Consider the following 13,623-nt stretch of genomic DNA (forward strand, 5'->3'; position numbering starts at 1 on the left):
TTTTGCAAATACCTTGACACCTAATTCTTTGATTGATTTATTTAGCAAAAAGAGAAAATTGTTCAAGATACTCAAGATAAAATAATAATTGAATGCAATTGTTTTATTTTCGTAGTATGAGCTACTAGAATTCCTAACTAATGTTGATTGCTACTCATAATTTCCTATTTTCCTGAACAACTATTCTAATTATGTACATTTTTAATATTTATTCTTCTCATAAAAAATACGAAATAGATTATATAAACAAAATGAAGGCACTATCATCAAAATGCATAAAATTTAAGTGGAAAACTAAATGCAATTCATCAACGGCGATTAAAGATCCCATTGAAAAACTAAATGCAAATCATGGAAAACGATTAAAAATCTAATTGGAAAACAAGGTACATCAATTGGCTCTCCTCGAGGCTTGAATGGCGTGAAAGGCGCTTCGAAAGCCAATTTATGGGCAACAGAAGTCAATCAGCTCTTTTATTCCCGCCAACTATGCTTCCTTTCAAAACCACTCTGAGCTCACCGAAAGTAACCTAACCCTTCTTGTCAACAAATCGACGATCACTACAATATTCTGTTTTTCCAGTCCACTATTGCTCAACCTATATAGCCTTACTTTGCAAGGCAATACAACAAAACCATGGATAACAGTCTGGTACAGATGATTGGGCAGAAGCCCTTATTGGTATATCGAAGGAAAAACGGCATAATAAAAAATTCACAGCAACTTGTTCAAGCTGACACATCTGCGAGCAGCAACAACAAAGATGCCCTTATTGAGAATCATTCAATCATCAGTATTAACAACACTAGGAGCAAGGTCATTTTCGTATACAGGAGGAAAAGAAAAAGAATAACAACAGATGCCCGTGTAGTCAAGCTTGAAGCTGAAGCACCAGAAGGTCTTAATTTTGGTGATAGTCCAACGCATGATGATTTTACAAGCATAACAACAACAGAGACCATCCACATCACTAAAAGCAGCACTGTTTACACAAAGGGTAATGGGTTTGAGCTATTAGGTCGTAGAAATAAAGAGTCTGGACAATCGGGTTATAGGAAAAATGGGTTTGAACTGTTGGATCAGGGAGCAATTAAGAGGAAGAGGTCTTGCCCAGCGGTTTGTAGGTCTGCTCAGTATGAACTCAGAAGTGCAGTTTCCAGACCCGTTCAATCCCAACTCAGTACAACTGCTGAGGAGACAAAGCCAGATGTTTCTGCCACTTCAGAGCTTACACAAGTGGTGATGCCGCCCAAGAAGGCCACTCGCAGGATGTTTCAAGGGCCTAAAAATGGCGCTCCGAAGCGCCACAGAAGGTATGAATTTATTCCCTTTCCGTCTTTCTTTTAGCAGTACAAGATCAAGTCTTCAAGACGAGAGATCAGTACCGTAATCCGATGTTTTGCCTTTGTATCGAACATCTGAAAACTCTAATAATTTTATCGATGGGATCCATTGGAGCAAGAATTATCTCGGCTCCAAAAAATAATCAGCCAAAAAAGTCACAGAGGAAATAAGTGAACATTCAATCACAATCACAAGATAAATTGACTAAATTGTTTGAAATCTTGGCTTTTCTCTCATGCGGTGTTGCAAGATACAAATTTACATTTTAAAAGGAGGAAGAAGGGTAGCTTACCCGCTCTGAGATTTATTTTCTTCTTCTTTTTGTGTGTAATATTATTCGCTGGCAAATCTCCCCAGTTGACTTAACCAGACTTGGTATGACTAATTTGTTGCACGATTCAGCAGGTTTCCTTGAGAATCAGTAGCTGGTCACGACCTTATGAACCTTATTATTTCGACAACTATTAATCAGAAGACTCAGTTTCAATATGGGGGCATCCCTTTATCTCTACTGACACTTAGTGACTATTCATAAATAATACGCTTGTACCTTTGTCTTATTCTCGAACTTACCATTTCAATTTGATTTCTTCATCCCCTTTTCCGTTTCTCTAGAGTCCGGTGCAGTTCTTTTTTAAAATATGCTTTTTATCATTTTTCAGTAATTGAATACAGTTGTTATCCACTCAACTATGATTTCGTTACCTTTGCATAGAATTGAGTGCAGGTGTATTTGTTTGTAAATTAAATCTGAAATTTTCTTTCACAGATGTTTGAACTTTTGTACCTTGTGGTCCTTGTTTGTCATTAAATTTAACCAGAGGGTTTACCAGAGGAAGCTGGCCATTTGGGCAAGTTAAAGAGATGAGTTTAGGAATCTTTTTCAAGTTGCTTGGATTTAAGTTCAGGATTAAATATGTTGGGGTCTACATGAAGCTTAAGATAGATCAATAGATATTTTTAACGTCCATGAGGCTAAACATAGCCTATGGGACAGTCATGTAATGGACATGGTTATTCAGTATCCCTTAACATTTCATGTTTGGAATTTTAAGTATGATGAATTTGTCTTTCCCTCAAAAGCTACTTATGACGAAATAATAAAACATTGGAAACTCATTTGGATGGTAAGTCGTCTATATTGTTCTGTGTGATTGTATGAAGTAATGACCAATGGAGCAAAAATCGGTGAAGGTTGTTTTAGGTGATTACTTATAAATTTCTTTAACAAGGCTTCAAATATTGCATGTGCTAAAATGAGAGTCTCCTTTGTTGCTCAGTGGCAAACACTACTTTAGAAGTTTGTGGTTATATTTCAAGGACATAAAGAAATGTCATCATATTGTTTTTAGATTTGAGGCATGGACTACTTGTGACAATGTTATAACACAACATCACTTGGTAGTCATAAGTATGCTTCAAAAACTTGCAAGCAGTTAAAGTTTGGCAGCTTTATATCTGAATTTGCTTAAAATTTTGATAAATAAAATAAGTGTATATGGATACATAAGCTGTGCAAGTCACAATCTAGGGACAAGAAGTATAATGACTACATCGGACATAAAATAAGTTTCAGATAGGGGACTGAGTTTGTCTGTACCTAGGGAAGGATAGACTCCAAGAGCAAGCAAGAAGGGTCAAGCCCTGGAGACAAAGATATGGCTCATTTCCAATAATGAAGTAGGTGGACAAGAATCTACTATAACATTATACTTTTGAATGCCATGTCATTGCTGCTATTTATAAAATTACCACTCAGTGTCACACTCTTCTATTAGATAGACAATGGTAAAATATTCGATAAATTATAGAATGAGCAAGATGCTCATTATATAGTTTACAAAGACAATGATATTAGAAACATTCTAGTAACAAAAGAATATTAGAAATATTCTAATATTTACAAGATACACAATATTGACTATTAAAAGAATAATAAATAAAGTATTCAGAGATATTATTCTAATAACCTACCTTAATGATCAATTTGTCAACTACACCAATGAGCCATTTGAACTTAACATATTTATCTGGAAGGAGGACTTGGTGAGAATATCAAAAGTCTGGTTCACTGCAGGAACATATTGCAAATCCACAGATCACTTAACATATTTATTTGGAAGGAGGACTTGGTGAGAATATCAAAAGTCTGGTTCACTGCAGGAACATATTGCAAATCCACAGATCTATCTTTAATCAGCTGTCTGATGAAGTGACAAGGAATGACAATATGCTTGGTTTACTCATGGAAGATGGATTTTTGGCAGGTTTGAGTACCCCTTGATTGTTGTAGAGGAGGGGTGATGGGCTTGCCTAAGATATATGGATGTCAGAAAGCATCTTATGAAGCCAAATTGCCTCACAACTTGCTTTGACTATTTCTTGATATTCAACTTCCGTTAAGGAAAGGGATACTACCCGTTGCTTTTTGCTAGTCCAAGTGATAACGCTTGTGCCCAATTTGAAGGCATACCTAGAAGTGGACTTTTTGTCATCAAGAAAGCTTCCCCAATCCGAGCTGTGTAACTGATGAGTCGGGGATCTTTGGTTTGTCCATGGAAGATACTAGAGTCTGGTGCGCCCTGAACATAGTGTAGTATGCACTTTGCTGCAACCCAATGATTTGAAGTAGGAGTTGTCATGAAGCGAGTTATACAACTCATTGCAAAGTTGAGATCAGGTCTAGGGACAATGAGATAGATAAAACTACCCACTAGTTGCTTGAATACAAACTCATTCTCATTAGGAGAACCAAATTGAGCTGATATCTTTAGACCAAACACCTTAGGTGTAGATGCAAGTTTGCAGTCTAGCATTCTGAATTTGTCAAGCAAAGCCTGAACATACTTAGATTGAGAGATAAAGAAGCCATGTGACTGCTACCAAACCTTGACACCTAGGTAGTAGTGCAAAAGCCCAGGGTCGGTCATGTCAAAAGACTGGCATAAATTATGTTTGATTTCTTAAATTGAAGATGCCAAACTAGCAGTGATGATCAAATCATCAACATAAATTAGAAGGATGATGTCATTACTAGTAGTCTTGATACACGTTCGAGTCAGAAGGATTCCTCTGGAAAGCCTGATCTTTGAGGTACTTATCAATTTTCATGTACCATGCCCAGGGAGCCTATTTGAGGCCATAGAGTTCTTACTCCAATTTAAGTACCTAGTGTTCTTTATTGGAAATCTTGAATTCAAGAGGTTATGTCATGTACACTTTTTCTTGTTAATCACCATCGAGGAAGGCACTTTTGACGTCCATTTGATGAACCTTCCAGTAACATTGAGTTGTTATGGCTAGGACTAATTTAATGGTGCTCATATTTGTTGTTGGGGCAAAGGTATCCTCCTAATCAATCCTTTCATTCTAAGAGAAGCCTTTGGCAACAATATTAGGCTTGTACCATGAACCTTGTATTTGACTTTGTAGACCCATTTGCATCCGATGGTTTTTTCCTTGAAGAAAGATTTGATAGATCCCAAGTGTTATTTTTCAACATATTATGATGCTAAATTTTCATAGGTTCTTCCTACTCAAGTATTCCTTTTGCCTCTGTGTATGTATGAGGCCCATATACACTGTAAATGTTGGCCATGAGAGAAAAATTTACAGAGTTAGAAGACTTTCTCTTCTTTTGAGCAATTATACCCTCGATGAGCTCATCATCATGAAGATCGACAATTGTCTTAGCCCACTATTTAGGTCGAAGAGTAGAATTGCTAACATTTGAAGTAGGTGGTGCAATGGGAGAATTATCATCAAAGAAAAGATTACATAAATCTTGAGGAAAATTAGGTGGTATGGCTGCATGTATTGGGGAGCTTGCAAGAGAAGGAATTGGTGGAGTGGCAAGGTCAGGAATAGTTAGAGCCTTCTCAGCTGAAGCCCTCCCGTTAGGTGGTCCTAATAGAAGACAAATACTCAAGTCTTGAGTCTTGAGAGATTGATCCTTTGAAACCGTAACTAGAGGAGAGAGTTGAAATGGCCTTCGTTCTTCGCCAAAGACCACATCACAGTTGAAGATGATACAACTAGTCTAGAAGTCAACCAAGCGATAGGTCTTTGTGATTATCATTATAGCTAGTTAGCTTGAGTTTCTGGCCCTTGGTATCTAACTTGGTGCTTTTATCATCAAGGATCTAGATAACGGTAGTGGAGCCAAAAACTTTTAGATGATTGATTTTGGGTTTACGACCTGAACATGTCTCTTCTAGAGTCTACTTCTTGATAACTGCTGTTGGAGAGCGGTTGGGAAGATAGAGGACAATGTCGACAACTTCAGCCCTATATTCCCTTTGAGCACTCTTGTTGTCAAGCATAAACTAGACCATTGGGGTTATTGTGCGCTTCCTTATGCTCAAAGGCATTGTTTTACTAAGGGGTGTTGAAAGTTGTTAATTAGCACTTTATGCCATGTTCACAGAAACGAGAGAAGGCATGCTATGGTAAATCGATGTTGTTGTTATATTAAACATAGGAGATACAAGCTCCTTATAAAGATTTACAAAGATGATGTTTCTAAAAGAAGCAATTGTGAACTAAAGACAAAAAAATAGAAACTACCTAATAAACTAAAGACTAACTAAGATAGCCATTAAAGAAACATAATAATATTCTAATATCCTTCCTTAATGGTCATCATCTAATTGTTGTCTTTTGGTCACAAATTCTTCAAATGATTTTGTTGCTACTAAGACCCTCCTTGGATTTGCAAAATGGTAATGACCAAGAAGCCAAAATCTATCCAAAAACAAAAAAAAAGAAGGATGCCCCCTCTTGAGAAAGCTTTGCAAAAGAGACAAGAGCCTGACACTAAGATGAGTCTACCACTAACCCTCCCAGCATCAACAAAATGTCGGACTAGAAATCATCACAAAACATCAAACTTGATGTTGGATAACAAAGTTGCTCTTCCCCAAGGACAAAGACAAACATTGAGAACAACTAGCACGATTTTGAAGAAAAATTGACAAACCCTCCAAACTTTGTAGATGAGCATAATGTTCTAAAACAAACTACAAAACCCACTAATTTTTAGGAGAAAAAACAGACTCGATTTTTGAGGTGAAAAATCGACCAAAACCAGACAATAGAATTCAAAACATGGATCAACATACAAAGCATCGTTTTTGAGGAAAAAAATGGTAAAATTCAACATATAATTGTTAAGAAAAAAATTATAAACTCAAATGACAAATTTTTATGAAGACCCATAAAAAATTGTTGGAGGGAAAAAATTATGAAAAACCATCAGAATTTTTTAAGGGAAAGAATTACGAAAACTCATGAAGATAAATCCTCATGTGGCAAAACATGAGACTTCGCATGGTAAACCAATACATGCAAAAACATGCAAGTGCATGCAAGTACACTGTTGCCATGATTTCAGTTCCCCTATATTTTTCAAACTTCTAGGATTAGGATTGAGTCAATGAGATGTCATGTTTGTCTCTAGATTGCCCTTAAGGAACTTCTCCTCTCATCTATCCCTTTGTGTGCACCTAGGTGGGCATTCAAAAACAATCTAATGCATTCATTCATATTAGGTGATTAGGAAAGGGAGGGTAACTTTGCATTTCCTAGATGAGAGGGAAGTTGTTTTAGAACTCTAATGCTTTGATCAAGTATTCATGGTAAAGACAGGATGCATTTGAAAAGAGGATCAGACTTATAGTCAAAGTAAAAGGCGTGACTGTGCGATCAAGCTAATTGCATAGTTGAGGCATAACTCCAGACTGCAACTATCTTATGGTGCGACCCGAGGAAGCGACTAAGTTTCTTTTGTTCATTGAGTCATGGTAGTTAAGCACTTAAGTACTTTTTGTATTGCAATTGAGCGAAGCAGTTGGTATAGCCTTAGTCGCATAGTTGGGGCCTTAAAAACTAAAGAGTTTGAGATAACCGTGACTAGGAAATAATGCTTAGAAGCACCGAAGGAAAACTTTGTTCGCTTGTTTGCAAGGGTAAGCATATAATCAAGAGGTCTAACTGTGAAGCAACGACAAGGCTAAAAAGCATTCAGGGTTACTTTCAGTCGCACAATTGTGGCAGTTAAGTCATAACATACCAGATAAGTTGCAACCTGGCGAATATGACTACAAGATGCATAAATTTGTTTGTTCGCTTGGTTGTGCAGTTTAAGTGAATAAGAGTAATCAAGTCAATGACTAGGCGACACAGTCAGTTTGAAGGAAGAACTCATTTGATCGCAACATCATAGGCTAAAAGGCATTCAAGACATTTCAAGTTGCGAAGCTGTGATTAAGAGCCAAAACAACAAAAGTTAATAGATTGCCCCGTCGCACGGTTAAGCCATGAGCAAAGATTCTAAGTTGAGAAACTGTGAAGAGTTAACATGACAGCTAAGATCTAAGGCCATTGCATCTTCGTGAGGAGTTAAAGATAACCTAGAGTTAAGGTAGCGAAGTAGCGAAAGTTCTTCATCGTGTCATCGCTGGCATTTAAGAGTAACCTAAGGTTAGGGTTGCAAAAGAGTGATAAGGATTAAGTAAGGAGAATTGCGAGGTTTTAATCGTGATCGTTGATTCAAGATTGATAGCTAAAATTCAAACTTGCTATGATTGTTGAGATAAGAATTATATGGATTTGGTGCCAACAATAGAATACGAAGGAAATGAAGACTTTCACAGGGTTTTTGAAGCCGAATGAAGATAAATGGTCGCCAGGTGTTCTCAGAGGTGCTATGGGATCAGGATCATCATTGGGAAAGATACCACGCATCCATACCATGTTGCAGATTAGATATTTTCATGTTTTATTCATATTTTTCTTTCTATTGTGTGATTATTGCATTGCTAGAACTGAGGAATGATAGAAAACTATAAATGTAATTTCTTCTGATAATGCAAAGGTCGACAAACTTGATGGTGAATTGGTCTTGCAGTTCCATCTACTTGCATTTGCTATTAAGGTTTTGCTGTTCCACTTAGTTTTAAAGTAGTTTTTGCATGAAGAGTTGAAAGACAATTGTGTGTGGCTTTGTTATCTCCTTTTGAATTCCATTTCGTCACGGTCTTAGCAGTATAAGTAATTCCACTTACTATCCATATATGATTTTGTTTCTTCTCCCCCTCTTATTGTTTTGCTTTGTTAGGGTTAACAATCACTGCAAGATAATTCATGACAAACATTCCATTCGGGGTTGTGAGTTGTCCAAAATCCATATTGCCTGAGTTGTTTGTGTCTACAAGCAATTTGGTTAGCCTTTACTGCTCTTAGGTTAAGAGCTTATTCTGTCATAAACTTCTGATCTAAGAAAGACATATTTATTGCACACCATTGCAAGTCCTAAGGGAGCTGTACCTTGTAGTTCAGAGGGCAATGATAGAATACATACATTGACCCATTTGTTGGTGACATCTTGTTGTTCCTCCAAAACTTTTGTATCAAAAGATTCAGGTTATAAACCACAACAGGAGAACAAACTGTTAACCAACATACACACAACCAACATGAAAGTGCATGCAATTAATTACAACAAAACTCTCGACTAGGCTCATGATTTTCAGCAAAATCTTCAAAGACAAATCACAAATTTCATAAAATACCTCTAAGAATTTTTATTTGAAAAAAAATCAAAAAACAAAGATTTGGAAAACATTCTAAATTAGAAGAGGCTCAAATTTTTTTGGGGTGTGGTTAATTGGTGCTTGATGCCATCAATATTAGAAAAGCTAGGGAATACAATAGAACAAATTCCCCCCCACCCTGTTATCTGTCTTAAGAGCAATAATAGATTTCCCAGACACTTTTTTAACTAGAGGTTTAAACTTCTGAAATATTGTAAACACATTTGATTTTTTTAAAAGAAAATATACCCACATCTTTGTACTGAAATCATCTACAAACATAAGGAGTAGCCATAGGGCTGCAAATATCAGCATGAACAAGCTGAAGTACATGAGAAACACGCCATGAATCGCCAACAGGAAAAGGTGTGCAATGTTGCTTCCCAACTTGACATGCATCACAAACTCCAAGCTGAGTCTGAATCTTTGGTAAAATGAGGACAAGCTCTTCCTGAGCAAGTTGAGGGAGGTAATGCACATTTATGTGCACATATTGTTGATGCCAAAGTGAGCTGATAGAAGACTGTTGAGCAACCATAGCTAGGTCCTGAGAATCACTAGCATTAATAAGTATGAAAAGACCATGATCCTCAAGGCCAATTGCAACAACAGACTGGATATCCCTATCAGTAATGGTGCACTGATGTGAACTAAAGGTAATATCCAATTGTGGAGAGTGTCGCAACATTTGATTGATTGAGAGTAGATTGAGTTCCCTCCTTGGAACATAGCACGCATCTAGGAAAATGGGATTCCTCTCAGCAGATCGAGTCTGAATGTTGCCTTTGTTGACAGTAGTGTATTCTTCCCCTCCAAAAATGATTGAATTGGAGAAAGGTTGGTAGTCAGTACATCAGTCTCTACGGTGGGTGAAATGACAAGAGGTGCCTGAATCAATGTACTAGGCATACGACTTCATATGATTTGTAGGTCTTTGTAGCCATGAAGGCGTAAAAAACAAATTCTATCTGCTCATTGTGCTCAGCGCTGTTGGCTTTGGGCGAAAAATCATATTGCTTAGCTTGAGAAGCTAAATGTTTCCGACATTCAACCTTCGTGGGACCATACTTGTCGTAGTAGTTACATTGAATGTTCTTTTTCTTGGAGCCTTTTGATGCTGGAGCAGATGACTTCTGGTGAGAAGACTGTTGTGAATGAGACTTGCCTTTATCCTTTTGAAAGGATTTAGTAGCAAAGGCTTGCTCTATAGAGTTGGAGCTGGAATTGCTACTAAAAATTTTGTTTCCACCGATCTTGCTGAAGCAAAAGTGTGCAAAGATTTGTGAACTTTAGATCAACACCAGTCAAAGTGATCTTGAGAGTTTTGATAAAATGCTCGTAGGACATGAGTAAACTTTTGAGGGTTATTACCACAATGTTCTCTTCTTCCATCTTGCGTCCAATGGCAAGTAATTGATCACAGATATCAAAAATCTTATTGAGGTGTTTCTGAAGCGAGTTCCGCTCATCTATGGTACTAGAAAATAGAATTCTTGAGAAAGAAGGCCCTGCTTTTGTTTGAAGTATCATGAAGTTTCTTGAGATGCTCCCATATCTCGGTAGCAGTCTTGCTAGATGAAATTTGAGGGAATTGATCATCAACTATTGATAATTTGAGAAGCATCACTGCCTCCCTATAATTCTGATTGTATGTATCCTAATCAACACTAGCTGCAGTCGGATGTTGTGTAACACCCAGAACAATTTGATTAGTATCTTGATATTCAAAGATTGTTTGCACCCGTTGCTTCCATGTACCATAATTTTGAGCATCAAATTTCTGATTTCCCTTGAGCAAAATATTAGTCAAAGATGACATAATACGTTTTTTAGTGAGAAATGTGAAAATCTGTGAAGGCATGTACTTTGAGGCAAAAAATTGAAAGACCCAAAAAAAGAGGTATGCAAAAGAGAGCTCGAAAAATCCATAAAGAATATGTTGTCGAATTCTAGATCTGCTAGCTAAAAAATGGAGGCACACAAAAAAAAGGGACAACCCAGTGCAATTCTCAAAAACCCACCAAGAATTTGTAATTTTTTTTGGATTCGGTACAAAAAATAAAGGTTTCAAACAAAAATGACTTTGATTGAAAAAACCTCCAAATTGATGGCGGATTTGGCAAAAAAAATCAATTGATGGGCGTGAATTTGAGATTTAGGGTTGTAAGAAACCTTAGACGCCTTTAATAGAGTAAGAAATGTCTAGGAAGAGGGTTGAAATTTAGAGAAAATGCAGTTGCTGGAAAAAACAGGTTTAGCTAGGCTTTGAAAAAATGCAAGCTTAGCAATTGAAGATTGTTGCTTAGGAATGATGTCAATATAGATGCATATTGCAGGCAAAAGGGCCACAAAAAATGAAGAATTTTTCGTGCGTGGGAATGAGAGATAGAACACATGAGCCAACAAGAACTCACACATGAACCAGACAAAAAGCAATGCCCAGACAAAAACCCTATGCAAGTTTTAAAAAAACATAGCATAGAAATGATGCAGAAAAAAAATCGTTTTTCAGATTTCAAGGAAACATTTCCTTTGATTTTTTTCAAAAAAAATGTTTTTTTTGTATTTGCTTTGAATGTTACAAAGTAATTGGTAAAATGCTTGCTTGTTATTAATCGTAATCAATAAATCAATAAATACAAATGAATAGACCATGTTTCCTTAGGAAACAAGTGTAAAGAATAGTAACATTCTATTCTAGCTATCAGTTTACTAACAACTAACTAAATATTAGAAACATTCTAATATTTACAATAGATTACAAATAGATAACCATTAAATAATAATAGAAACCATCTATTATTGTAATATAATTTTGGGTCCATGAATGTTTGAATATCATAGAATTTCTTCAGCCAAAATATTGTTCAAAAGTCTATGAGAAGTTTTCACACAGTAAAACATTAAGGCAGACCCATTTTGGTGTAACTTGTGGAATAATTATACGGTGATCGTTGCTAGTTGTAGAAATCTCTTACTTGGGTTTGGGAATTCATTCATGCTTGGGTGATAGTTACTAATGGGTGTGAACATTACAAGCATCATCGCAGGAGAGGAATATTAAATTCAGGATTTTGTTGAAATTCCCTTGGGTGCTACATTAAATTGGTACTGGCCTTCTTTTTCTAAGTGTGGCGAGCAATTGCAATCGGAATTGAATGAGGTGGAAGATGGAAATATTTAATGTTCCATATAATGTTATGTTGTGAATCTGCCGTGGAAGAAAATAATTTTTTCCATGGAGCTAGTTTGCAAAATTCTTATGGTGCCTTGGAGTAATCGAGTGGGAGTCACTTTGATTATGTTAATGAATGGTTCTAAATATTTCAGTGACGACATATTGTTGATGTTTTGTAGCTTTACTCAGATAAATTACATCAAGATATATATATGAGTTTAATTATGATAATGAACACACATCCCATGAAGGGACATGTCTATTCTCTCGCTCTCTTATAAATATAAGGGGAGGTTGCAGTTGGAAAACACATACCAAATATATGACAGTGCTTAGTACATTTGCAGCAATCCTACATGAAAATCAACATGGTATCAGAGCCAGATTGAAAATGCATACTATGAAGCATGGATATAGAGGGAAATGAGGACAAGAGAATATTATACTTTTCTGATCATAATGTTGCTCTTTCCGATTGTGATTGTCAAAATAACTTAAAAGTTTTCAAGCTAATGAGGATGAAGATTATCAGACATTCGAGAGGCCGTGGTGGGAGTATACATTGCATCTCCTAACGGAAAGTTTCCTGTCAATCCATATAAGTGTGGAGATCTATAATGAAATAAACAAAGAACCTTTAGTCTGTGGATTACAGGTGTGGTTGGCAATTACAATTGCATATGATGTTCTACAAACACAGAGGAGTTAATGCAGATTGAATGGATGGTAACCAGATTACGATAGGGCGATTACAGGGGGTGACAAAGTTAGGTTGCAGAGGACAAAATTGTAACTGGTCTTGTAATGATTTGAATCAGAATGACTTTTGCAGCATTGACAGGAGCTATCAAGCACACGACAGAGGTCAACCCACTAATCTAAGCCAACACTGCTGTGTGACGAAGACCATTTACATAGGCAACAAATTGAAGACTGACCACTACAAAGGCAAACTGAAATGAAAGGTAGAACACATATATGCTGCTGCTTGCGTACAAACAATGGACTGCCTAACTAGATCTGTTTATTATTAATAAAGGAAGGTTTTGAAAGAATACATCCTCATGCCCCTGCATAGAAAGTGTGTTGAACACATAGTGGATGGTATCGAAGGATATATAAGACAAAAAATAATACTAAGGGAACAGCCACTTATAAATTAATAAATGTGTGAAGGAGGAAATGATAAAATGATATGTAGTTTAATATTAGTTGGAGAAAAATAATCTTCAATAAGTGAAGTGGGCATAGGACATTTTCAAATCACATGGACCGAAGGAAATGAAAAAAACAAACAAACAAACTTTTCCAACATTGATAGCGGATGTCAACACCAGATTGTGCTGATTGCCAAGAACAAGTCAGGCAGATATTAATATTAATAACAAATCTGACAGTATATAATAATTGGTCGGGTCTATGTTAATATTAAATACCTTAGCCTGCAATAAATCTTGTTGAATGCCACTTGAGGGATCTGGTGCACGGTTGGCAATGAATGCCAAATT

The 13,623-nt window shown here is 36.5% G+C and overlaps 1 protein-coding gene across 3 annotated transcripts in view; it reads left to right on the top strand.

Annotated features, from left to right (window-relative positions):
- Positions 1-447: 447 nt before the first annotated feature.
- LOC149527998 (uncharacterized) overlaps positions 448-13,623 on the top strand; it is a 51,695-nt gene continuing 38,519 nt past the window's right edge. Inside the window, exon 1 of one of the 3 annotated variants that reach the window (XR_016358744.1) lies at positions 448-1,314. Coding sequence is in view for 2 of the 3 variants with exons in the window: in XM_089809972.1 (XP_089666098.1) it covers positions 638-1,314 (677 nt within the window). In the remaining variant the exon portion in view is untranslated. The remainder of the gene's footprint in view (positions 1,315-13,623) is intronic. The other 2 variants (XM_089809972.1, XM_089809971.1) reach the window with 2 other exon arrangements.

Source organism: Cupressus sempervirens, chromosome 11 (assembly GCF_028749045.1).
Source record: "Cupressus sempervirens isolate cs-2001-9-10 chromosome 11, ASM2874904v1, whole genome shotgun sequence".
Lineage (NCBI taxonomy): Eukaryota > Viridiplantae > Streptophyta > Pinopsida > Cupressales > Cupressaceae > Cupressus > Cupressus sempervirens.